The following is a 27,081-nucleotide window of genomic DNA, read 5'->3' on the forward strand; positions in this document are numbered from 1 at the left end:
CAGTCATTCCATTGCAACACAGGATAAGGCATATGGAAGGGAGTTAAAATAGGAAACATGATCGTTTTAATTGACAGTATTAATGCATCATCCATAAGCAATGAGATCTAGTTGAGTTTTTTGCAATTTTTTTTTTTATAAACGGGCAATTCATTGGCAACACAGAAAAATCTGAATGGGAGGAAGTTAGAACTGGAAACATGATGAGGGTGCATAAATGATATGTAATAATTATTTAAAATCGGAGAAAAATGCATACGTAAAAGGAGGTAAAATTGGAAACAGGACGGTCATTTCAACAACACTATTAACGGAGTTCGAGAGCAAGACTGAGAAAGCAGAAAACAACTTTTCCATAAGCAAAGAGGTCCATTTGAGTTTTTGCAATGCCCTATTGACCAGTCGGTTACGCCTGGTGCTTATCACCAAGTGCGTGTGTGAAAAGCATAATGTGTAGTTATTTTTGGTCTTCCTGTGGGTAAGGAGCTTCTGACAGGATGTATTTAATCCAGCATCCACTTGCCACTACGACTAGGCCTAAAAGTTTAAAAATTCAAACATTTAGATTTAGAACAAGGCAAAATGAAGAGTTAAACCATAGCGTCTTCACATTTCTGTTAAACTTCGATCAGACCACCTAATGATTACCTCGTGTCTAAATGCAGAGTAAAGCAAAAAAGTGCAATAAAGCTGGTTAAATAATGACTACCGTGCTGAACATGCAATCAAAATGAAGACGAGAAGAGACTTTAGGTTTTCTTGTTTCATTTCTTCTTTCACTTATTTCAATGTTGAGCTGTTAGGCACCCAAACATTATAAACCAGTGGTCCTGTTTTAATAAACCCTATATGTATAGCTTCTTTCCTTGTGGACAGTTAACACAAAGCATATCTTTTGGTAAGAACTGGAGCCAATAGACCAGACCAGGGCAGTTATTAAACATTAGTCACAGTAGTGGGCAAGAGGTGTGCCATTAAATCAGAGGTCAGCAAAAGTTGCTTTGGGCCTCATGCAACGAACAAGGATTTGGCCACCGGTTACTCGGTTAGAATCAGTAACAGCAATGTGGGAAATTTGATGCTGGATGGTGGGGTGCCAAATTCCATGCTTGACCAAAGTCTGCATTCTAGAGGAGGTCAGAGATCACTGGGGTAGTGCTGAACATTAGAAGAATAGCTTATACTGGGACACACTGAAGGACAGACTTTGGGACCAAATCAGGACCCTTCACACCTTTATTGATTTGGTTTAATAGTAGAGCCACACTGCATCCTAAAGCATGATGTGCTTTAAGGTCCTAAACAAGCAGTGTTGCTTTTTTGACATGTTGATGGATGGACAGACAGATAGATATTAAATTTTAGTATAGTAGGCAAGACAGAAATTAATTTTAGCATAGCAGGCAGGATAGATTGAAATGTTAGTATAGTAGGCATGATAGGATAGATAAAAATATGTTAGTATAGTAGGCAGGATAGAAATTAATGTTAGCATAGTAGGCAGGATAGATAGAAATGTTAGCATAATAGGCAGGACAGAAATTAATTTTAGCATAGTAGGCAGGATAGATAGAAATGTTAGTATAGTAGGCAGGATAGAAATTAATTTTAGCATAGTAGGCAGGATAGATAGAAATGTTAGTATAGTAGGCAGGATATAAATTAATTTTAGCATAGTTGGCAGGATAGGATAGATAAAAAATATGTTAGTATAGTAGGTAGGATTAGACAGAAGTATATGATATTGTTTGTCCCCACAGGGGATCTTAAAGACATGTGTCTGGATGTGTCCCTTGTCATGCATGCGCCTCTAAGGATTACCATCTAAGCTCTTCCCAGATATGTAATACCATCCCCGGCTGAAAGGGGGCAGTGCTGCTGCTAACAGCCTTGTTATTTTCTTCCTCCACAGTTTTGAGAAACTGCCCAGTGAAGGCAACGAACCCCACCCAGGCATCCCGCCCCCAACCCCCAAGTCAAACTCCTACCTTAAGTGTTCTGGACAGCTTTGTCGTTACTGAGCTCTGAGAGGGACCCAAAAATTACCCAAAATTGGCCAATCACGCAGGAGTAGGGTGTAGTTATCGATGGTGCCACTAGGTGTCGTACGTCTGGTTAATGTGGGGTGTCGTGGTGAGTAAGTCGAGTGCTCGTTTTTGGCTTTTGATCTACAATTGCGTACGTGACTTGATTTTTGTTTTTCGAGCCACCATGACATATTTTCAAGAGACAATAATGATCACATTTTCCAACAGGATGGACTTCTTCATAAAAGGTTTGTTCCCTGTGGACTGGCCGTTAATCATCAACTTTACACTAAACTGCTGTGGCGATTAAGGGAAAGCATCAGGAAAATAAATGTCTGGAGAAACTGAAAAAATGCATTTTGCACTGTGACAACACCGCACGGTCTGCCAAAGAGCTTTTGACCAAAAACAATGCGTTTTTTGCTTTGCACCACCCCGTTTTCACCAGATTCCACTCTCTGTGGTTATGTTTTGTTTACCAAAATTAAAATTGAAAATGAAGGGAAGAAGAAGATTTGCTACTATGGAAGAAAACACAGGAGGTTCTGGATTTGCAGCAAAAAAGGAGTACATGAAATGTTATCAGGAATGGGAGAAGCTCTGGGAGAAGCATAGCAGTCTGAAGGTGACATCTGCCGAGCATACAGCAAATTGCAGAAAATGTTTATATGATAGGATAAAGGAGAAGAATGACAGCCTCGGTATCCATGTGCAGTGCAGTAACCTGCTGGTACTTACGTATTGCTGGGGCTGGAGCCTTCATCTTGGATGTGATACACGTTTCTGAAGAACACATTTTGGGTTTCAAAAACCTTGAAAGTTATGGAGACAAAGTCAGAGAGGCGAGATTGTGTTGGTTTGGGCATGTGCAGAGGAGAGATGGTGGGTATATTGGGAGAAGGATGCTAAGGATAGAGCTTCCAGGGAAGAGGAGAAGAGGAAGACCTGAGAGAGGACATGCAGATGATGGGTGTGACGGAACAAGATGACAAGGACAGGAAGATATGGAACAAGGTGATCCGCTGTGATAATGGGAGCAGCCGAAAAAAAGAAGAAGAACCTTTAAAGTTATCACAGTTAGCATCTTTCTTATACCAAAGAGCATAGGCAAACTGATAAAGAAGGTAACACCTGCTGAGCGTGAAGCATATTGCAAAAGCCGACATGATAGGAAAATGAAGAATGACCACCCCGACATCTGCTATACATCTAGCACAGGTAGCATGGCAACCTGCTGGTACTCGTGAACTGCTGGGGTTGGAACCTTGATCTTCACACGGGATATGTATGAAGCATAACATTTGGCTAGTGGGACCCTCTGCAAAGTTAAGGTTTACATCTACTTTATTTTTTTTAGCAAACTGCTTAGGCAAGCTGAAATGACAAAGACAGAAAGAAAGAGAAGAGCAGCAACATCTTCTGAGCACGAAGCAAATTGCATAAGCTGATTATGTGATAGGAAAAAAGACAAATGACAGCTGGAGCATCTGCTGCCTGCCAAGCACATGTAGCACATCAACCAGCTGTAACTCACAAATTATTGGGGCTGGAATTTTGATCTATGGAGGGGACTGGACTTGTGTGTGTTTTCTAGTAGAAATGAAAATCCTAATCCTTTAGACACTTATTAAGTGTAATAAAACTTATTCCTATTTTTGTAGGCCTGTACTGAATGCCTGAACAGTTTCCAGCTGATAAAAAGCAACTTGTGGAAAACTAATTGGCATTCAGGAGCACAGACTTAAATTCATAGATTCCGAAAGAGGCCATGAAAACAAGACTTAGGGTGCAGACAGATCCATCAGGAATAAAAGGGCAATCCAAAACTTAAGGTCGGTAAAATAAATCAAGAATGGGACTCCTATAGCACATAAGTCCCAATAAGCTCTAAAAAACATTTCCAACAGTGCCCACTAGAAGGGGAGATCACCATCAAAATACTGGCTAGTATCAGAGGCAAACATCAAATCTTTATAAAATAAAAAAGGTTTATTTCACACAAAGCTGTGTAAACACATGAAGCTCCATGGGGCACACAAGGCAAAAGGGGTTTACCAGTAAACAAGTCCCATTACAAAATCCCCCCCCCCCCCAAAAAAATAATTGAAATACTGAGCAGTAGCTCAACAAATCCAGTGAATGGATGGTGGTGTAGTGGTTAAGGATTTGGAGTTCAAGCCCTGAGGTTGTGGGTTCAAATCCCCCCACTGACACTTTGTGACTGTAAGCAAGTCACTTGACCTGCCTGTTCTCCAATTGGAAAAAAACAAAAAGAAATGTCATCAATTGTATCATAAATGTTGTGAAGTCACTTTGGTTAAAAGCATCAGCCAAATAAATAAAGCATAAAAAAAATAAATAAAATTAGAAAACACACACAAGAGCGCATTCACAATGAACCACCAGGAAGACACACCCCCTGGGCAGGTCCTGGAGATGATTGGCAGGTTTGCCCCGCCTCCCAGAAGCCAGCTTGTAAAAGCACAGAACAACCCAAAAATAAAACAATAGAAATGACAAGAATCAAAAATGAACAAGAAAGAGACCTAAAACATGAATCTGAAACTCAGCCAGGGGAGGAACCCAGGTCGAGAGAGGACAAATAAGAAAGAAAGAAAGAAAGAAAGAAAGAAAGAAAGAAAGAAAGAAAGAAAGAAAGAAAGAAAGAAAGAAAGAAAGAAAGAAAGAAAGAAAGAAAGAAAAGCCCAAAAAGTCAGGAAGGACAAACCACGAGACTACATGCCAGGAGCTCAGAGAGCATGAAGCGAGGCCAAAGTGGAAAATGATTCCTTCTGCCAAAAGACTTCCTGTTTGTGGACGAGTCTGATAACTGGAAATCATGTGATGAAAGGTCAGCGCCTACCAACCAGCTAAACGGAAACCCGGACCACAAAACGAATAATCCTCCTATTTATTTATTAAGGCTTCCTAGTGATTCCTTTCCCTTGTTTGACCCTTTGGAGAGCTGTAGCTTCGTTATGTACTTCAACAAACCTACCACACTGTTTTCCCCCCTTGACCTTATTTTTTTTTTAATACGTGTGTATTTCTCTATGCTGTTACTTGGAAGACGTTTCTCCTTCCCTTATGTTCTTTTCATCTTGTATTCCACTGCACTTTTAAGAATTTGATCCTAGACTTTTTTGTTCAACTCCATAAAGACTTGATTCCTTCTTTTCTATTATATATATATTGTGAATTTCCCCTTGGGATTAATAAAGTATCTATCTATCTATCATATATATTATATATACACACACATACATACATTGCATTCGTAGTCTGAGTCCTGACCTGATTGTATGGTGGTTACCTACCAGGTAACGCTTGTGGTTGGTCTGCAAGTCGGCTAAAATCCGCCACGGTGCCCTCTTCAGTTGCGAGAAGCAGATCATAGAATGTTACATAGTTTACTGTCAAATAATGCAAAGAGTACGCAATACGTGTTTCGCCCTCATTTGGGCTCATCAGGTGTACACACTCCACTGCTCCCCTTGCGGGGATCGAACCTCAGACGTCAGCATCAGAGACGAAGCCCCTTTCCGCTGTGCCACAGGGTGTAGTTCATTTATTTGACAGCCTGTAGATTGGATTAATTACCACATGCGTTACCTGCTAGGTAACCACCCGTACAATCAGGTCGGGACTCGGCCTACAAATGCAATGAATGTAATGCCAAATATTGTTTTTACTGAAGTTTTACAGTAAAAGTCTTAAAAGTATTTGGGTGTTAATTTCAAAGACAAACAGAACGAAAATGTATAACGCAACGAATACCTCTAACGCAACACGAAACAATTTTCTTTCAATTTATTACGTTGTGATGGATGGCCGGCTAAATATTCCGGCCCACACCTCCAGGCCGCCAGGTGGAGTCCTCCCAACAGCATGGAGGTTCTCCGAATTCCAGCAGGGCCTTATGGACCTTGTAGTTTGTATACACAGCCCTGCTGGATACCATGGGGACCACCAGGAGCCGCTGTAGGGAGGCTTGGGGAGTGCTATGTGCCCTATAACCTGGAAGTACGTCCTGGTCACATGAACAGGAGAAACGACGTGCTTCCGGGTTGAAGTAAGGAGCTTTTATCTGACCCGGAAGTGTTCACGGTCACATAGACAGAAGAGAGAAACGCTTCCAGGTCATGGACTATATAAAGGACTCGGGGAGACCGGAACACTGAGCAGAGCTGGGAGGAAGGGTGGCTAAGTGTCTGGGAGAGGAGGAGTGTGTATTGGTGTTAATTAATTAGAGAATTGGTATTTGTATGAGTAGTGTGGAGTGGAGGGTGCTTAGTGCACGTATTTATAATAAAAAGTATTGCACTTTTAGCTGGTGTTTGGCGTGGTACCCGAGGGTTCAAGGGAGCGATAGTAAAACGTTGTAGCAGTAGGGGGCACTATTTGTTACTATGGTTAAATTACTCACTGTAATGTAAAATAGTTAGAGAGATAGATACTTTATTAACCCCAATGGGAAATTCACATTCTCCAGCAGCAGCATACTGATACAATAAATAATATTAAATTAAAGATTGATAATAATGCAGGTGAAAAACAAACAATAGCTATGTATGTTAACGTTTACCCCCCCTGCCCCCCCCCCCCCCCAGGTGGAATTGAAGAGTCACATAGTTTGGGGGAGGAACGATCTCCTCAATCTGTCAGTGGAGCAGGACGGTGACAGCAGTCTGTCGCTGTAGCTGCTCCTCTGTCTGGAGATGACACTATTTAGTGGATGCAGTGGATTCTCCATAATTGACAGGAGTCTGCTCAGCGCCCGTCGCTCTGCCACAGATGTCAAACTGTCCAGCTCCATGCCTACAATAGAGCCTGCCTTTCTCACCAGTTTGTCCAGGCGTGAGGCGTCTTTCTTTTTAATGCTGCCTCCCCAGCACACCACTGCGTAGAAGAGGGCGCTCGCCACAACTGTCTGATAGAACATCTGCAGTATCTTATTGCAGATGTTGAAGGACGCCAGCCTTCTAAGGAAGTATAGTCGGCTCTGTCCTTTCTTGCACAGAGCATCAGTATTGGCAGTCCAGTCTAATTTATCATCCAGCTGCACTCCCAGATATTTATAGGTCTGCACCATCTGCACACAGTCACCTCTGATGATCACGGGGTCTATGAGGGGTCTGGGCCTCCTAAAATCCACCACCAGCTCCTTGGTTTTGCTGGTGTTCAGTTGTAAACACGACTATGCACTATTGTAAATACCAACCACTATTATGCATATGTAACAATTCCCATGAAAATAATACACGATCGGCTGAGCGGTGAAGTAGTTAGCGTGTAGCACAGGCCCGGGGATTGGCAAGCAAAGTCAGCAGGTAGCAGCGCACCTCAGTACATACAGTATATAAAATCCAACGTCTGTCTGTCTGTTTTTCACGAGAGAACTACTTAACGGATTTAGATTTTTTTTTTTTTCCTATTATTTGGTTGAACATCCCGGTAGATTTTGAGACTTCTCTCATTGCGTTATGTATCATAATTCGCTGGCAGGAGTGATGTATTTGTGCTGATCCAAGACAGAGGCTGCGGGCCGAGGGGAGGGAGAAGCGTGACGTCAGGAGTGGGGAGCCGGGCGGGACCCTCCTCACTGTCCTGTTTCACTACTTCACAGACAGAGCCACAGGGGATGGCAAATTTAAGAACAGAAAAGACAAAAGTCATCCGTGTCCTCAAGAAAAAAGCACAAAAAAAAGTGACAACACAAGAGCATCTCATAGGTCTGGAGCAGGGGTCCGCAATGTCAGCCCCGGAGGGTTTCCGTTTCGTCCCGATTGCGTAACGCTGCATTCCAGTGTTGTTGTGTGTGTGTGTGTGTGTGTGTGTATCTCAAATGAGACCGGAGATAAACCGTCAAATGGAAACAACAACATCAACACTTAATCAGCAGCATCATCACACGGACCCTACAGAGAGTCACCTCAGTCACGTTAAACACACGCCTGCCAGATTCGCCACTTGTCTCCAGCTTATCGTTCCAAGAGTCTTTTTTCTGTTGATCAGTGTCTAAAAAAAAAGCCAAATTCAGTCCGCTGGGATTCAATGTTTTGTACAACAATAAAAATGGGAAAACGTTTCATTTCTTATTCGAAGGCTTTCTTCCAAACCTTTAAGGCTTTGTCACTTTTCTTACTTCCTTTCCCTCCTTTGTCTCACTGCAGACTTTCAAGTCCGTATTCCCTTCAATTTGTGCGGCAGGCAGCAATCGCCACACAGAGCGCATTATCATTTATGATATTCCAGATCTCCGCATATTTCGAATCCTAAGATTTATACTTGATATCACTTTCAGGATGAAATGCATTAACATATGTATGTTACATTTTACAGATAAATCATTAACAGTATTCACTATTTAAACGATGTTAATAATTACACACGGTGGTGGAGTGGTAGCGCTGCTGCCTCGCAGTAGGGAGTCACATCTCCTGTGTTCCCTGCCTGAAGTTCTCATGTTTTCCTGGTGGGTTTCCACAGTGGGCTCCGGTTTTCCTTCCAAAGACAACAGTATGCAGATTTGGTGACGCTAAAATGACGCCAGTGTGTGTGTGTGTGTGTGTGTGTTCACCTTGTGATGAGCCGATGCCCCGTCCAGGGATTGTTTGTGCCTCACGCCCAATGCTCGCTGGAATGGCCGCATCCCTGGATTGATGGCTGTAATCATTCAACATCCATCCTTTTCAGAGTGGAGTGGTGAGGCTAGGGATCTGCGCTGGCATTTGGAAGGGTCAAACCATCCCATTGTGATGGACAGCCGGCGTTTCAGTCTGGCCGGGATGTCCCTGAACAGAAAAAAAAGGAGGAAGAGCAGGCTTTTCAGGGCACTGGATGGAAATGGTTCCCCCGGATTCCCTCAGGGCATCATGGGACATGGAGTCCGTTTCCTCAGCCCTGTTGGGTGCCGTGGGTGCCGCCAGGGTGAGCTCACTCACAAGGAACCTGGGGACTCCTATTGTTGTTACGACCCGGAAGTACTTCTGCGGGCTTCCGTCCTCGTGCCTCCGTACTTCTCCGGGTCAAATGCCATATCATCCTTCAAGTAGCCCAGAAGGAATACTTCCAGGTCATGGACTATTTAAAGGACTGGGCAAAACCCAGCAAGGAGAGCCGGAGTTGAGAGGTTGGGTGACTAAGCTGCTGGGAGTGGAGGATTGATTTATTGTATTGATTATTCTTTACTGCGGTGGGCCGGGGTTTGTTTCCTGCCTTGCGCCCTGTGTTGGCTGGGATTTGCTCCAGCAGACCCCCCGTGACCCTGTAGTTAGGATATAGCGGGTTGGATAATGGATGGATGGATGGATGGATGGATTATTCTTTATTATTATTGTTATTGGTGAATTGTGGAGTGTGCGGTGCTTTGTGTACTTTATTGAAGAATATTAAAGAAATTATTCTTTGTGCTTTTAAACGTGTGTCCTGGACATCTGTCTGGTGGGTTTAGCGGGGCAACAGCACCTCTAGCGTCCACACCATAAAACGCCAAAAATGACTCCACTCTGTCGGGCCCTTCACCTGCCGTTGCTCCATCCTGGGTATGACGCTAATCTGCATCCAGCCCTGCATGTAGGCCCTGCAGGGAAAAACCTGGGCTTGGTGGCAGGATTGGCACTCCACGCACCATGAAAAACCTCCCACTGCTCCATTCCATCTGAACTCATGTGGTACGGAGGTGCCACCCGTTGCATGGCAGCACTCGGGTCCTAAACTGGGATCCTGAGGTCGTTTGTCATGTGGCGGGCATCAGTGCCAGCTCCTAACCTCTCGACCGCTCTCCTTTTTCAGGAGATCTCGTAGGCAAGGTGTCCTGGAAATTTAATGAAGCCCAACGTTGTTTTCTCACCGTGATGATATCTCGCAGCGCCACCTGGTGGAATCTTCCAGACTTACGTAAAGTATGCCCCCAGGTATAAGCAGTACACCGCTTGTGTCGCGTCGTGTGCCGGCCTAAGACTTCTATTTCTGCCCTTATCTATAATCTTTCCTCCATACTTTTAGGACTTTGTTCTTTCCCTGCAAGTTCTTATCCCAAATGCCTTTGTTTTTCTGGATCTTAACAGCATTTCCTTCTTTTCCTGCCCTCACGATTTCCTCAAGACTTTGCTCTTTCTCTCGTGTTCCTTGCGTTTCCTCCTCCTCATCTATTGCTGCTTCCTTCCCTTTTTCTCTTCTGCTTGTCCCTTTAGGACTGTTCCCTCCACTTCCCCCATGATGCCTCTGCCCTGTCAGTTTATGGGACTGGCACCACCAGACACCTTAACTTTGCCTTTCTCTCCCCACCATGTCACAGTTTGCAAGTTGCGTTGTTTCTTTAAAAAATGTCCTACTGGAAGGCCAAATCAGGACAGAAGGCTCGCTCCGAGGGATCGTCAACACCATCTCCGCTGCCTTCAGAGATTTAAAATGGCGAGTTAGTCACTCGAGTAGTGCTGCCCACCGACACACACACACACACACCGATGTGAACAGGCGGACAGCCGCAGCTCCACTCGTCTCAGACAAAGCCCGGCATTGAAGAAGACAGGACCGCGCAGCAAGAGATGCCCACAGGTTGCCTTGCATCAGTGGTTATGTAAGCCATGACATCACAAGTGGCTCCGTACACAATGAGAACGCAAGCCTGTCGATCTTGGCAGAAGGAGCCCGGAGTCCCCGCCAACGTATTCTTAACTGACGCACTCAGATGAGAAAGGGGGTGAGAGAAACATATGGGTGCCCTGTGAAGTAGCAGAGTTATTAGCAAGAAGGGAGGAGGAGGAGGAGGAGGAAGATGAGCAGGAGGAAGGGACATCGAGCTCCACGTGTCTGACATGCTATCCCCAAGGCCCCCCTCCCCTCCCAGGCCTTAAGCAATTGTTCTGGACACGGAGACCATTTGCCGTTAGACGGTGAGGCCACCTGAGCTCCACAGCAAAATGCCGACAAGTCCAAGTGGATCAACTGCTGCAGTTTACCAGACAGTCATCCCAAAAACATGCAGCCCACTTGACCCCCCAAAAGCTTTGCAGAGCGGGAGTTAAAATAAATAAATAAAAAAATAACAGAGAGCTGAGACCAAGACCCCCTTTAGGCAGAAATGAAAACCTTTGCAGTTCAGGAAAATCAATAAAGTGCTCGTATTGCTAAACAGCAACCTGCCCTCGTCAGTCTCCGTCCATCGAGTTATACAACGGTAAGCAATTAGCAGGACTGAAAGACGATACCAAGAGCGCCATCGCCCACCACCACCTCCCACCGGCTTCCAGTGGTGCGGCACAATAAAGGAGGAGAGCCAGGGCAGCACAAAAACGAAATACCCAGAATCCACTTGTGCAATTCATCTCAGTCCTTAGGGTGTTTACAATGTGAATGGCCTTTTTGTGGCACATGGAATTGCAAATAACAGATGAATGTGCGCATATTTCATACGAACTGCAAATGGAATTCTGTTTTCTACATAGAAGTTTACAATAAAAAGGCGTTTCAACAATTTCACGTGGGTATGGGACGGGTGGGTCAGCTTACTAGAAACTGATGGAACAGAAAAGCAATAATGAAGGCCAAGGAGAACACTGGTCTTCCCTCAGGATATAGAATGGGAGGATAAAATCTGCTTTGGCAGCTGGCACTGGGTAAAGGGTGCCACTACAGTTTGGCGAATCGTATGTCTGGTAGCCTAGAGGACCTGCCGTGGATCAGCTGTAGGTGTAAACACCTTGTGAGGTTCACAAAACCCAGTGGACACAAAGAAAACCCTAGGGGGCCACCAAATTTGGCCTGTAGACCTACACATGGCCTACATTGTACCAACGAACAGACGCTTTTATCCAAAATGACTTACAGAAGAGGTCAACATAACCGAGTAAATGTTGCTCTGGGGGGCTGTTTGGGACCAAGTGTGGTAGGATGAAGGTTGAAATATTGATCAAAACAAGCGAAGATCTCAAAACAAACCATAAGCGAGTTGCAATTCCATTTACGGCAAAACTTAACATCCAACATCAGCTCGACAGAAATGTACACCACAGTCCTCAAACGCTGCTTAAACATGTTGAGGGACTCAGAATTCCAAAAGGAGGTGGGCAGCCCGTTGCGCTAACTAGGAGCTGCACATGAGAAAATTCTCATTTGAGATCTGAGGAAACTTACAGTTGGCATCACCAGACGCCATTCATCTACAGACCTGAGTGATCAAGAAAGAGCACAGGACCTCACAAGGGTCTCTGTAAGTATAGGTGCGGATACACGGACTACACCTGACAACACCCTGGATTGAGATTTCATGTCACATAGATGTGGAATCACCAGATGGCGTCCATCTGCAGACCTGAGTGGTCAAGAAGGAACACAAGACCTCACAAGGGTCTCCATAAGTTCAGGTGTTGACACATTGACTAAGCAGGAGAACAGTCTGAATTGACATCTAATGGCACAGAAAAGTGGCATTATTAGATATCATTCATCAGCAGACCCGAGTGGTTAAGAAGGAGCATAGGACCTCCCAAGGGTAACCATAAGAATAGGTGCAGGCCCATTGAGAATATACTGTATGAAAACAGCCTGGATTGAGATTTGATGCCACAGAGGTGGAATTACCAGATGGCATTTATCTGCAGACCTAAGTGGTCAAGAAGAAGCATGGGACCTCCCAAGTGTCTCCATAGGTACAGGTGCTGCTACACATGACTACACGTGAGAACACCTTGGATTGCAATCTGTTGCCACGTACAAGTGGCATTACCAGATGCAATTCATTAGCAGACCTGAGTGATCAAGAAAGAGCACAGGACTTCAGAAGTGCCTTCATAAAGGATAGGTGTTGACACATTGACTACACTTGAAGGGTGCGGATTGAGATTTAATGCCACAGAGGTGGAATCATGAGATGAAATTCATCAGCAGACCCGAGGGGTAAAGAAGGAGCGCAGGACCTCACAAGGGTCTCCATAGGTATAGATGCTGACCCATTGAGCATATATGAACAGCCTGGATTGAGATCTGATGCCATTCATCAGCAGATCTTCAAGGAGTATAGGACCTCACAAGTGTATCCATACGTCCAGGTGTTGACACATAGACTACATGAGTGCAGTCTGAATTGATATTTGATGTCACATAAAGGTGGTATGGAAACATTCATCAGCAGATCAAAGTGGTCAAGAAGGAGCACAGGACCTCACAAGTGACTCTATAGGTATAGATGCTGACCCACTGAATATACACGAGAACATTCTGGATTGAGATCTGATGCCACATTGGCATCAAATGATCCCACCTCTGTGTGTCATCAGATCTCAATCCAGAATGTTCTCATGTATACTCACTGGGTCAGCATCTATACCTATGGAGTCACTTGTGAGGTCATGTGCTCCTTCTTGACCACTCAGGTCTGCTGATGAATGCCATCAAGTGATCCCACCTCTTTCATCAGCAGACCTGAGTGATCAAGGAGGAGCATAGGACCTCACAAAGGTCTCTATACGTTTAGGTGCTGACCCATTGACTACACATGAGAACAGTCTGGAATGAGATCTGATGGCACAGAAAGGTGGCATCATTAGAAGTCATTCATCACTAGACCTGCATGGTTAAGAAGGACCACAGGACCTCACAAGGGTCTCCATAGGTATAGGTGTGGACCCATTATCACTTGATGCCATTCATCAGCAGATCATCAAGGAGTAGTATAGGACCTCACAAGTGTCTCCATAGGTATAGGTGCTGAGCCGCGCCGACTATTCAATAGGTGAGAATCAAGAATTTGAATACTTCAGAGAGCCAACACAGTGATCTGAAAAGGGGAGTGACATGTGCCCACCTTGGCTAGTTGAACACAAGACATTCCATTGCGTTTTGAATCATCTGCAGTGGCATGGTGACACATACGCTGTCAAATACGGTCTGGTCTCATGGATGTTGTATAGAATGAATCTGCATAACTCAGAGATCTTAACTGCATGGTTCCTGAAGGACATCTAGCTGGTCATCAATCGCCATCCCGAGGTTGCGTGAGAACTTGGTGGGTGCCAGCGATAATGAGCCAAGTTGAACAGAGATGGTGTGCTGAACGCACGGATGAGCTGGGATAGCAAGAAGATCCATCTTTTCCGGACTGATCTGGAGATGGTGTTCCTTAATCCAAGATGCAATATCACCGAGACATACAGAGATTCAAGACAAGTACAGCTCAGATAATCAGCATGGCATCGATAAGAAACCACTGGACTGGATGATGATGTCCACTGAGGAAGATGTACAGGAGGAGGAAGAAGAGGACTGGGTCCAGCATTGATGCTTAGGACACCTCAGTGATGGCCTGGTGCCACCTTGACAATAGAATTTGCCCAAGTGATAGAACTCAAAACACCCAAGGGCAGTCCCAGTGATGCCAAAGTCAGAGAGGGTGGGAAGGGGAATGGGTTAATTGATCTGTTGAAAGCAGAGGAGAGATCTAGCAGGATGAAGATGGATGACATGTTGGTAGCTCCAGCCTGCTGAAACATGTCAACAAAAGGTAGGAAGAGCCATCTTACTGGAATGGACCCTCCAAAGAGCGCAACAAAGTGTAACTGAAGCCCACAGTACCTATGAGGTCAGTCACGAAATGTCCATCAAATGCCTGGTGACACAGTGATTAAGATTAGGGTTGTGGGACGGTTAGCTGACTCAAGAGGGCATTTCTCGACATTGTGGGCATTACGTGGCCCCTATCAGTCCTAGTGTAGGCTGCAGTAGACCCCTCTCGGAGAGCATTGCCATCTGAAGTTTGATATGACAGAAAGCTTGGGTGGCACCAGAAGGCACTGTGGCTCGCTGGTCTAAAAATCTTTGCAAGTTATGGAACCAGGGGTGGGCGCCAGAGAAAAAAACAGCATGGGGGCATCTGAGTGGGCAGCGATATTTCAGTTCGCACAGAGCTTATGCAACTACCCAAGAGAAACTCGACTTTCACTTCCAGTCCCACTAAACGGCACAGCAGCAACGAACGACTCCTCGGTGCAATCACACTGGCATTAGCAAGGCACTCGCGTTCTTATTTCATTCGTTGATTATTTCATTTTATGATTCGTAACCTGAAACAAAAGAGCGGCGCCACCTTCTTGAACAGACTTACAAATATTCAAGAACGTTTACGAATATTAAAGTAAGATAAACACGCTGGAGTGTGAGCAGCGCCTACAAAAAATGCTGGCCCCGGGGGTTGGGGGATTGTGAGTTTTCACGTCAAAATCGTACTTTATTGAAACATTCACCCCCCTTTAAGGGGGACAACTGGCGAAGCCCACTGGCTTTAGACGTCACATGACTGGTTCAATGGAGGTCACCTGCCTGGGGTTTCTGTCGAGTTTTTCATATGAATGGATCTGAACGTGGAAGGGCGAGTCAGCATGGTGGGCTAACCCACACCATGAGGGGATTGAAAGGCACAAGACAGGGGATGGAGACAAGAACATATCCAATTCCCTGAATATCTGGTTAAATCATGGAAATGTGGTAGAGCGAAAGCATAGTAATCATAAAAGATGACGACAAGCGAGGGAGGCCATCTACAGTGCATGTGGAAAGTATTCACAGCACATCACTTTTTCCACATTTTGTTATGTTACAGCCTTATTCTAAAATGGATTAAATTCATTTTTTTCCTCAGAATTCTACACACAACACCCCATAATGACAACATGAAAAAAGTTTACTTGAGGTTTTTGCAAATTTATTAAAAATAAAAAAACTAAGAAATCCCATGTACATAAGTATTCACAGCCTTTGCCATGAAGCTCAAAATTGAGCTGAGGTGCATCCTGTTTCCCCTGATCATCCTTGAGATGTTTCTGCAGCTTCATTGGAGTCCACCTGTGGTAAATTCAGTTGACTGGACATGATTTGGAAAGGCACACACCTGTCTATAGAAGGTTCCACAGTTGACAGTTCATGTCAGAGCACAAACCAAGCATGAAGTCAAAGGAATTGTCTGTAGACCTCTGAGACAGGATTGTCTCGAGACACAAATCTGGGGAAGGTTACAGAAAAATGTCTGCTGCTTTGAAGGTCCCAATGAGCACAGTGGCCTCCATCATCTAAGTGGAAGAAGCTCGAAACTACCAGGACTCTTCCTAGAGCTGGCCGGCCATCTAAACTGAGCGATTGGGGGAGAAGGGCCTTAGTCAGGGAGGTGACCAAGAACCCGATGGTCACTCTGTCAGAGCTTCAGAGGTGCTCTGTGGAGAGAGGAGAACCTTCCAGAAGGACAACCATCTCTGCAGCAATCCACCAATCAGGCCTGTATGGTAGAGTGGCCAGACGGAAGCCACTCCTTAGTAAAAGGCACATGGCAGCCCACCTGGAGTTTGCCAAAAGGCACCTGAAGGACTCTCAGACCATGAGAAAGAAAATTCTCTGGTCTGATGAGACAAAGATTGAACTCTGGTGTGAATGCCTGGTGTCACGTTTGGAGGAAACCAGGCACCGCTCATCACCAGGCCAATACCATCCCTACAGTGAAGCATGGTGGTGGCAGCATCATGCTGTGGGGATGTTTTTCAGCGGTAGGAACTGGGAGACTAGTCAGGATAAAAGGAAAGATGACTGCAGCAATGTACAGAGACATCCTGGATGAAAACCTGCTCCAGAGTGCTCTTGGCCTCAGACTGGGGCGACGGTTCATCTTTCAGCAGGACAACGACCCTAAACACACAGCCAAGATATCAAAGGAGTGGCTTCAGGACAACTCTGTGAATGTCCTTGAGTGGCCCAGCCAGAGCCCAGACTTGAATCCGATTGAACATCTCTGGAGAGATCTTAAAATGGCTGTGCACCGACGCTCCCCATCCAACCTGATGGAGCTTGAGAGGTGCTGCAAAGAGGAATGGGCAAAACTGGCCAAGGATAGGTGTGCCAAGCTTGTGGCATCATATTCAAAAAGACTTGAGGCTGGAATTGCTGCCAAAGGTGCATCGACAAAGTATTGAGCAAAGGCTGTGAATACTTATGGACATGGGATTTCTCAGTTTTTTTATTTTTAATACATTTGCAAAAACCTCAAGTAAACTTTTTACATGTTGTCATTATGGGGTGTTGTGTGCAGAATTCTGAGGAAAAAAATGAATTTAATCCATTTTGGAATAAGGCTGTAACATAACAAAATGTGGAAAAAGTGATGAAGTGCTGTGAATACTTTCTGGATGCACTGTACAAACTTAGGGGGAACTCTGAAGGAGTGACAGGCTACAGTGGTTTAGGTCAGATAGACTGTGCAGGCAACAACTGTTCTTCACAGGGGATAAAAAATGTACAGGACATCTTGGCAGTAAGCATACAGGAGGGTCCGAGGTTCTACTCCCACTGGCGATTCGTTCCGTGCCCGAGCTCGTTTGTCTGCATGTAACCCCCTCAAAGTCTCGTTCGTTTGACTAGTGTGATCGCTCTGTGCCAACCATACCATACCCTGGCCCACCTGGGAGAGGGGGGACCCTGACAAAGTTCAGTAGCATTCTGGAACCGTGTGATCGCTAAACAGATATGACGTCAATGAGGTGACAAGTCAACGCCATTGGAGTTAAAAACAGGTTTTTATTCTCACCTTTACACGTCAACGTGAATTGGCAAGAAAAGCTGCCAATTCCTCCCTTGGCATCATTTGTCACCATAAACAGCTTCTTGCACGATTAAGAGCAAAACGCTGCGCCGCACACGCAATAAATCTGTAAGAGGGTAGGGCGTCACCAGGCCCTACACGACTCCAAAATGACCACAAATATAAGGAAAATCATTTTGACATGCATGCGGTCCAGCCGTGTTCGGATCTCGTTTTGGCTTTACACGGTCATGACGTGAAGTGTGCCCGGGTCCACAGCGTTAAGTGCAGTGCAGGGAGGGAGGACAATGGTGCTTGGGCACAGTATGGTACATCTCGAAAGAGGTTCTGTGGTCTCATCAGATGCAAACTCAGCCACGTTTGAACACTGCACGATACAAAAAGCACACCATCTCCACAGATCAGCATGGTGATGGTGGTGGCAGCATCGGGCTGGGAGGACACTTGTCTGCAGCAGGCCTGTGAAGGTAAAATGAATGCAGCCAAATATGAAATAAGGAAAACCTAATGTGGTCCACCTTGGGGCGGACAACAACCCAAAGCATAAAACCAAAGAAAGCTACACAGGAATGGCTTCAAAAAAACAACAACAAGACCAAAACTGAGCCTGCAGTCCATCAGGCTAAACGGCACATCATCAAAAACATGCCATCTCCATTGTGAAGTGTGGTGGTGGCAGCATCGGGCTGTGAGGACGCTTATCTGCAGCAGGGTCTGGCAGGCTTGTGAAGGTAAAACGAGGGTCATAAAATCCATCCATCCATCCATTATCCAACCCACTATATCCTAACTACAGGGTCACGGGGGTCTGCTAGAGCCAATCCCAGCCAATACAGGGTGCAAGGTAGAAAACAAACCCTGGGCAGGGCACCAGCCCACCGCAGGGTGCACACACACACACCAAGCACAGGGACAATTTAGGATCGCCAGTGCACCTAACCTGCATGTCTTTGGATGGTAGGACATGGGGAGAACATGCAGACTCCATGCCGGGAGGACCTGGGAAGCGAACCCAGGTCTCTTAACTGCGTGGCAGCAGCGCTACCCACTGCGCCACTGTGCCACCCGGGTCGTAAAATACAGAGAAAAAAATCCCAGTGGTAAAACTGGTGCAGTCTGCAAGATACCAGCGCCACCTTGGGAGAAGATGTTGTCATCTAGCAAGATGGTGGCAGCCTCACGTTGTAACGATGCCATCTCTGCAGCAGAACCTTGAAGGGGTCAGTGACCGCAGGCATGAAGACAAAGCTACAGTGACATGGCTTCTAAAACAGCAATGTGAATGTCCTGGAGTAGCAGAGAATTTGTGGTGGAATTGAAAACTGGCTTTTCACTCACAAACATGGACTCCCCCTGGCAGAGCCTGAGCAGTTTTACAAAAAGGGCACAAATAGCAGCGTGCAGAGGTGCAAAGATAAGAGACACCTGAACGCACAGAACTCAAGGCTGCCCGTCACGGCTGCAAAGTCGCATCATCCAGGTTGACGCAGCACAGTGGGGGCAGAAGTGCACCCCCCCATAACCCCCCCCCCCCCCCCCCAATATGAGTGTCTAAAGCACAATATAAATGAAATGTCGTCTTCTTCAAAACTACTAAACACCGACTTGAACGGGGGTCTATACTTCTGCGATCAATTACGGGGGTCTATACTTCTGCGATCAATTATTTGGGGTTTCCGATCGGCTAATAATTTAGACCACTTTGCACAGATCTGTTGCTTCTTTGACAGTAAAGAGGCTTCGATTGCGGCAAATTCAATCCACCGTCGAATAACAAGAAAATATAATAAAAAATAATAAAAATAAAACTTCCAATGGGGTGAATACTGTTTCTAGGCGCTGGATAGAAGATCCACAACGTCTTAATGTTGGATGCTTAACTCGCTTACTGAACACCACAATGCCTTCACCGCACAACCGATGCACAAACCTTGAGAAACGACCACAAAAGTCTCGAGATGGAAGGAGCGAAGAGAGGGGAGAAGCAAGAGGGTCCGAAAAAAAAGAAAAGAAAGAGATCCTTCAGTGAGTCACAAACGTCAAATAAGACGAACGTCAAATAATCGGCTGTCATTCCCGGTTAGAATTCCTTTCAAATTAAAAGTCCTCCATTGCCACATAAAGCAAACAAAGCACAAATAAAGAGAACAAGTGCGCAAAGTAAACCGTGGATGGGATTTAGGGGGGCGGGGGGCCGTGCAGGTTTGGGATTGGATTTACGAAGAGACGCACCGCACGGCCCGGTGGTACCTTCACGGGGCAGACAGAAGCGTCGCATGAAGGGCTTCTACTTTTCACACGTTATGCCACACGGGAGGGGGTCAAGGGACCAACACAGGAGATCAAAGCAAAATTAAACCATACCGACGTCTAACCGGACAACAGCGTGTGCTCTTCCGCGTTAAAAGGGGGGGGGGGGGTCTAATCACTACCCCCACACACACGTCTCCCTTTTCTGGCAATCAAAAAACATTACGGCTCCAGTCTTGGTGGCCACAGCAAAGCATCAATGAAGACTTCAGCCATGGTCTCTATTTTCTTTTGTTTAGTTTGTCGAGTTTGTTATGGCGCTATATAAATAATAATGCATTATTTTATTCACCTTAATAAAGTAATCAGCATCTTGTGTGCCTGTGTGTGTGTCTAGTTGACTATGTCTCTGTCATTACAACAGATGGTGCATCACAAACATTTGTTATATTAAAATGCTCAGCATTTGTCATTCCAACAGATGGTGCACCACAAACATTAACACTTGTCACACAATGTCTCAAAAGAAGGTAATTCCCAGTCGGACCAGGAACTGGCAGAGTGCACGGATCCTTTCTCCTTCTTCACCGCAGACCAAATGCAAGAAATTATGCCTAGGCCCTGTGACATCACTTCTGGTTCCAAACCCCAGAAGACATCTTTCTAAACCCTCCCAAAATCCAACCTTGTCTGCACCATAACCTCAGTTCTGTTTTGGACTCTTGTCTGTAAAGACCTTTTTCCTCAACAACTCTTCATATTTTCAGGCTCTTTCCAATTATATGGGAGGGTGAACCAAAACCTTTTTACATGTCAAGGCTTGATTATTACCACACACTGCTTTTATGAATCCCATACCAAATGGCATAAAACAGAGACATATACATTGTGTTTCTCATTCCAACAGATGGTGCACCACAAACATTAAACACTGCTTTTAGAAATCCCATACCAAATGACATAAAATAAACTGTGCATTGCATGTATCATTCTAACAGATGGTGCACCACAAACATTAACACTGCTTTTACAAATCCCATACCAAATGACATAAAACAAACTGTGCATTGCATGAGTCATTCTAACGGATGCTGCTCCACAAACATTAACACTGCTTTTACAAATCCCATTACAAATGACATAAAACAAACTATGCATTGCATGTGTCATTCTGACAGATGGCGCATCACAAACATTAACACTGCTTTTACCAATCCCATACCAAATAGCATAAAACAGAAATGAATTAATTGCATTCTTCATTCCAACAGAAGGTGTACCAAAAAACATTAACACCGTTTTTACAAACCCCAAACCAAATGGCATATAACAGAGACACGGGCATTGCATTTCTCTTTACAGCAAGAGGCACATTACAAACTTTTGTAGTAATGTATTTTATTGCTAGAAATGTCTGTGACATGCTGTCTGTTGGAATGACAAATGCAATGTATTTTATTATTTGCATGCATTATATTAGCATCATTATGCAAGAAAGGCATGTAATAAATGGAAGATTAATTTGAAAGGCAGCATTTAAACCCCACATAACACCTCATATTTGACTAACGTTAATTAACGGTTATGCCACAGTTTATTTTTTTAACATTTTTCCGGAAGTTACAGACAATTCAATATGCAGCGTTCTCACGTAACGTTTGCCGAAGAGTAAAGTTTTTGTACTGACCGAAACACGCGCATGCTCCCTGAAGACACGCCGACCCGCGTGAGGGTTATCATGTGTCTTCATTACTGGATCCACAGTACGTGGCCATTAAGAAAAAGAAGCAGACGAAGCAGCAAAAGGTTAAGTGCAGCTTCTGATTTGGGGTTGGTGTTGTTGCTAACAGTGAGAGAGGGACACAAAGGGGAGGACTGAAGTTGTTATATGGCAGCAGCCTTTGTTAATTTATGATTAACTGCACTGAGTGTGTGTGGGATATAATGGCCTGATTAATGGCATTCATTTATCTGATCAGGTTGCAGCTCCCTTGTCGGGTGAGGCGATTCTGATGAGGGACAGAAAAAGGGAAGGCTCCTTTAAATGTGATGTCCATTTAGAAACTGTGCCGGTTTTAATCCACCAGTGCTTAATTATTGTAATTGAAAGGCACCCGAGTGAACAGAATAATTTTCAAGGTGTAAAACTCGTGTTTAATTCCGATAATTACAGGAGCCTGCTGAATGGCCTACTAAAAAATAACAAGAGGGGAGCTCGGAGAGGACCTGAAAAACCTGCGATGGCGATCCAAGAACGAGACGTTTGTTTCCGAGCGGCAGGTTTGAATGCTGCCGTTTCAAAAAGCCGTCTGTCAGGATCACATTCTGCTGCCGAAGCGCCGGGAGAGCAAACATTTGGAATGCGGGGACACCAGCAACACGGGTGGGCTTTTCACTCACAGCGTGACTTTGTGGGGCTTACGGATTAAATAAAACTCGGTGTGCGTGTCTGATTTTTTTTTTTTTAAATAAATTTAGGACAACAGTTTCTACATCTCGTATGTTATGTGTCTTATCGAGAAACAAATAATAATAAACGTTCAAAGGATGAATCGAACATTTACTGTTGTCTGCGAATTGTTTGTTCAAAATCAATTAAAAAAAAACGGACAGGCCATGACGTCTGCCAATGTCACGTGAACGTCACAGTAACAATATGGCGCAGCGCTGAGAAATGTGAAAGTCCAGCAAGTCGGGGGAAACAACACAGCGCTGCATTAACATGGAAAGACATCGTGAGTGTAAAACAGAACGGACAACTGTTCACGGAGAAGAAGATACAACAAGAATTATTAGTATTAAATATTAAGGGAGACATTTCATAAATGACATGGCATTGTTATATGCCTTCTATTTCATGTAGGAAAAGCAACTTGTAACTCGACTATTATATTTAAAAGACATTTATAAAGACACTTAGTAGTAGTAGTAGTAGTAGTATTATGATTATGCAGGAAAGGCATTTCATAAATGTTGTTATACATGAAAGACAGTTTAGAAATGTTTTTTTTTCTTCTCACTATTTTGTAGAAAAGGGGTTAAATATTTGTTTTTATTATGAAGGAAACAGATGAATAATTAAAAATATATTATTATTAGTGGGTTGGCACCCTGCTCGGGATTGGTTCCTGCCTTGTGCCCTGTGTTGGCTGGGATTGGCTCCAGCAGACCCACGTGACCCTGTGTTCGGATTCAGCGGGTTGGAAAATGGATGGATGGATTATTATTATTGCTATTATTATTATCATCACTATTAGTGTGTAAGTATTTTTTAATAAAGAAATTACACAAATTATTTAAATAAATATTTTGCAGGAAAGCCAGTTTACAAATAAAATGTATTATTAGCACTATCATGTAAGAAAGGCACCTAATAAATGTACTATAATTTCGGAAGGCAGTATAAAGTGTTGTTGTTATTATTAATATTAAAGAGAGGCACTGCACAAGTTACACGTACCACCATTACATAGGGGGGGAGCTTTGGAATAAAACTTTTTTTTTTGTTATTACTGTAATGCAAGAAAGGCACTTGGTAAAAGTACTGCTATATAAAAGGCAGATTATAAATAAAGATTATTATCATTATGGAAGAAAGGCATTTAATAAATTGAATGTATTATTAAATATGAAAGACAGTTTATTAGAAAAAAGTTTTTAATTACTATTTTTATTATTATCCATCCATCCATTTTCCAACCCGCTGTATCCTAACACAGGGTGACGAGGGTCTGCTGGAGCCAATCCCAGCCAACACAGGGCACAAGGCAGGAATCAATCCCGGGCAGGGTGCCAACCCACCGCAGGACACACACAAACACACCCACACACCAAGCACACACTAGGGACAATTTAGAATCGCCAGTCCACCTAACCTGCATGTCTTTGGACTGTGGGAGGAAATCGGAGTGCCCGGAGGAATTTTTATTATTATACTATCATTATGCAAAAAAGGTGTTAATATATAAAATGTGTTATTTTTTACTATAAAGGAAATCGGTTAATATTAAGTAGGAAAGACTTATAAAATGCTGCGGTGGGTTGGCACCCTGCCTGGGATTGGTTCCTGCCTTGTGCCCTGTGTTGGCTGGGATTGGCTCCAGCAGACCCCCGTGACCCTGTGTTCGGATTCAGCGGGTTGGAAAATGGATGGATGGACTTATAAAATGGGTGTCATGGTGGCGCAGTGGTAGCGCTGCTGCCTCACAGTTAGGGGACTCAGGTTCGCTTCCCAGGTCCTACCTGCATGGAGTTTGTATGTTCTCCCCGTGTCTGCGTGGGTTTCCACCAACAGTCCAAAGACATGCAGGGTAGGTGCATTGGTGATCCTAAATTGTCCCGTGTGTGTGTCCTGTGGTGGGCTGGCACCCTGCCTGGGGTTTGTTTCCTGCCTTGTGCGCTGGGATTGGCTCCAGCAGACCCCCGTGACCCTGTAGTTAGGATATAGCGGGTTCACCTTGATGATTGAATCCAGATATGCTTATATTGCACCTGCCTTCATCTTGATAAAACATGAATTGTTAAGAATCTGTGCAGAAGTCTCTGTTTTAAACAACCCTTTAGTCCCTCCATTCACTCATATTTGTCTGTAAAGGCGGGAGGGGGATAAACTTTTTTATTTTTCACAAAACAACGTCAAGGGCATAGTACACATAGTTCAGTTGTTTTCAGGCTCTTTTGTACAGGCAGTCTCTTCTGAACATTCTTTAGATTATTTTAGATTACAGATTAGAAATCTTTACTGTCATGGGCGACACGGTGGCGCTGTGGTAGCGCTGCTGCCTCGCAGTAAGGAGACTTGGGTTCATTTCCCGGGTCTTCCCTGTATGGAGTTTGCATGTTCTCCCCGTGTCTGCGTGGGTTTCCACCAACAGTCCAAAGACATGCAGGTTTGGTGTATTGGCGATCTGAAATTGTCCTGTGTGTGTTTGGTGTGTGCGTGTGTGCCCTGCGGTGGGCTGGTTTGTTCCTGCCTTGTGCCCTGTGCTGGCTGGGATTGGCTCCCGTGACCCTGTGTTAGGATATAGTGGATAATGACTGACTTATAAAATATTTTGTTAACAATGCATTTATATGGCGTCTTTCCCTACTTCGTAAATTAAACATTAGAAGTGAACATTTTTTTATTTACTTTGAAGAAATGATACTTTATAAAGGAAACGGATTATTATTATTATTATTATTATTATTACTAGGGGCCTGCTCGCTTTGCTCGCCCACCCCCGGGTTTGGTTTACCGGATATACAATTTAAAGAAATTGTTATTTTCATGGGAATTGTTACATATGCATTATTTTATTTTTTACTTTAAAACTTTGGTAAAAACAATACTTGTCCTCTATTTCCGGCCCCGGTTAGATCTCTTTCTCTCAGGACTATAACGCTGCTCGTGTTGTTGGTGGAGGTGGGGGGGCTAAACGCACGATAAGGAGATGCGGTCGTATCATCTGCTGGCTTGTTGCTACTGCTGGCGAACTGCATGTTCTGCTTGTCGTTGTTTTAAGAGCTGGGAGCACATGAAGTGTTTCTGCCAAAAGCATTCCAACAACTTCTTGGTCAGATGTCCGTGAACTTGTTTTAAATGTTGTCTCACTGCCTCCTCTCGCGTGACGTTAAAGTGTCTCTCACTGGATGTCAAATTGTCTTCCGAGAAGATCATGTCTCGTCTCCCTAGTGTCCCCTCCCAAGATTTTTTTTATAATAGAGAGAAAGATTATTATTATTATTATTATTAAAGACACTTTCCACGCAGGCGAGGTCGTCCTCTAATGTTTTTGCGCAGACGCAGTCAAGGCGGTGATTTTGCAGAGCGCCCCCTGCAGGGTATCCCCTTGAATGGCGCTCTACTGGACCCCCGCGCGTGATATAAACTCGTGTCCTGACGCTTCGAGTGATTTTTGAAAGGTCGAGAGCTACTGTGGCAGAAGCAGCAGCATTGAGATTTAAGTCCGCCGCCTTATGGTACGGAAGCCGGCTCTCGATAAATGAGAACTCGCTGCCCAGCCTGGATCGAGGGACTCTCCTTACACTTGACCGCGTGTACAAAATCTTCAAGCGCTTGTTCGTTCACCAAACTAATTCAGGCACATATGTGGCTTCAGCTGTTTCCTTTGCTGTCAAATACAAATGACAATGAAAAGGACATGAGGACGAACTGCTGTACCCGCCAGTCCCACCGCAGGACCGTCGCTTGGCTGCACCTAATCCTCTACTAGACTGGCTCGGTTATTTTCCTGCGCCCACACCGTCCTGGGATGTATTGAAGTCAGAACAACGTTTCCTATAAATTTAAAAAAGGAGAAAAAACAAAAACACCAGATTTACGACTTTGTTCCTTTACAGTTTGGGGTCACACATTGGGCTTCATATATGAGAGTGTTGGATGTTAAGGAAATCTGTGATCACTTAGCGACATCACAGGCGAATCTCCGCCCAGCTAGTGAGAGCTATCAGGGACACATAGCCACGCTTGTTACAGACAGCTAGACAAGCAGAGGAATCGGAATGTAGGCGTGTAGGGAACAAATAAGAAAACGCTAAGATGAACTGTTACTCATTAGAGACATACAGAGGATATCATAGTCCAAAAGGCCGTGTGACGGTGTGACCATGATCAGGTCACTTCGCCTGCCTGGGCTGCAAATGGAAAAAGAAAACACAATTATCCAGTTCTGATTGGTATGTTACACTTCGGATAAAGGAGTTGGCCAATTAATAAGTAATAGATAGATAGATTGGAAAGATGCTATACAAAATACAGTGATAGATATAAATTGTAGTATAGTTGGCAGGATAGATAGATAGATAGATAGATAGATAGATAGATAGATAGATAGATAGATAGATAGATAGATAGATAGATATGAAAATCACTATAAGATTGATAGATATAATGTAGGGTAGTGCAGTTAAGACTTTAGACTTCAAAGACGTCAGCTAAATAATAAGTGATAAATAGATAAAGGCACTATGTGATTGATATACACAGGTGAAAGGCATTAAATTATAGATTGATAGGAAAGGTGTCATATGATAGATAGATAGATAGATGAAAGTCATTTTTGAGATTTTGGGATATTCGTTTTTCTATTGTGATTTTTACCCCTAAATATTGATTTTAGTAGGCAGGATAGATAGATAGATAGATAGATAGATAGATAGATAGATAGATAGATAGATAGATAGATAGATAGATAGATAGATAGATAGAGCACCATAAAATGG

General features: G+C 44.2%; 1 protein-coding gene across 2 annotated transcripts in view; it reads right to left on the reverse strand.

Moving 5' to 3' along the window:
* mgat3b (beta-1,4-mannosyl-glycoprotein 4-beta-N-acetylglucosaminyltransferase b) overlaps window positions 1-27,081 on the reverse strand; it is a 141,234-nt gene that overhangs the window by 112,285 nt on the left and 1,868 nt on the right. Inside the window, exon 1 of one of the 2 annotated variants that reach the window (XM_028815115.2) lies at window positions 21,545-21,647. The exons of the other annotated variant lie outside the window; for it this stretch is intronic. Within the exon in view, the coding sequence (XP_028670948.1) occupies window positions 21,545-21,597 (53 nt within the window). The 5' untranslated portion in view covers window positions 21,598-21,647. Of the gene's footprint in view, window positions 1-21,544; window positions 21,648-27,081 lie in introns of those variants that run through there. 2 annotated transcript variants of the gene reach the window in all.

Source organism: Erpetoichthys calabaricus, chromosome 12 (assembly GCF_900747795.2).
Source record: "Erpetoichthys calabaricus chromosome 12, fErpCal1.3, whole genome shotgun sequence".
Taxonomy (NCBI): domain Eukaryota; kingdom Metazoa; phylum Chordata; class Cladistia; order Polypteriformes; family Polypteridae; genus Erpetoichthys; species Erpetoichthys calabaricus.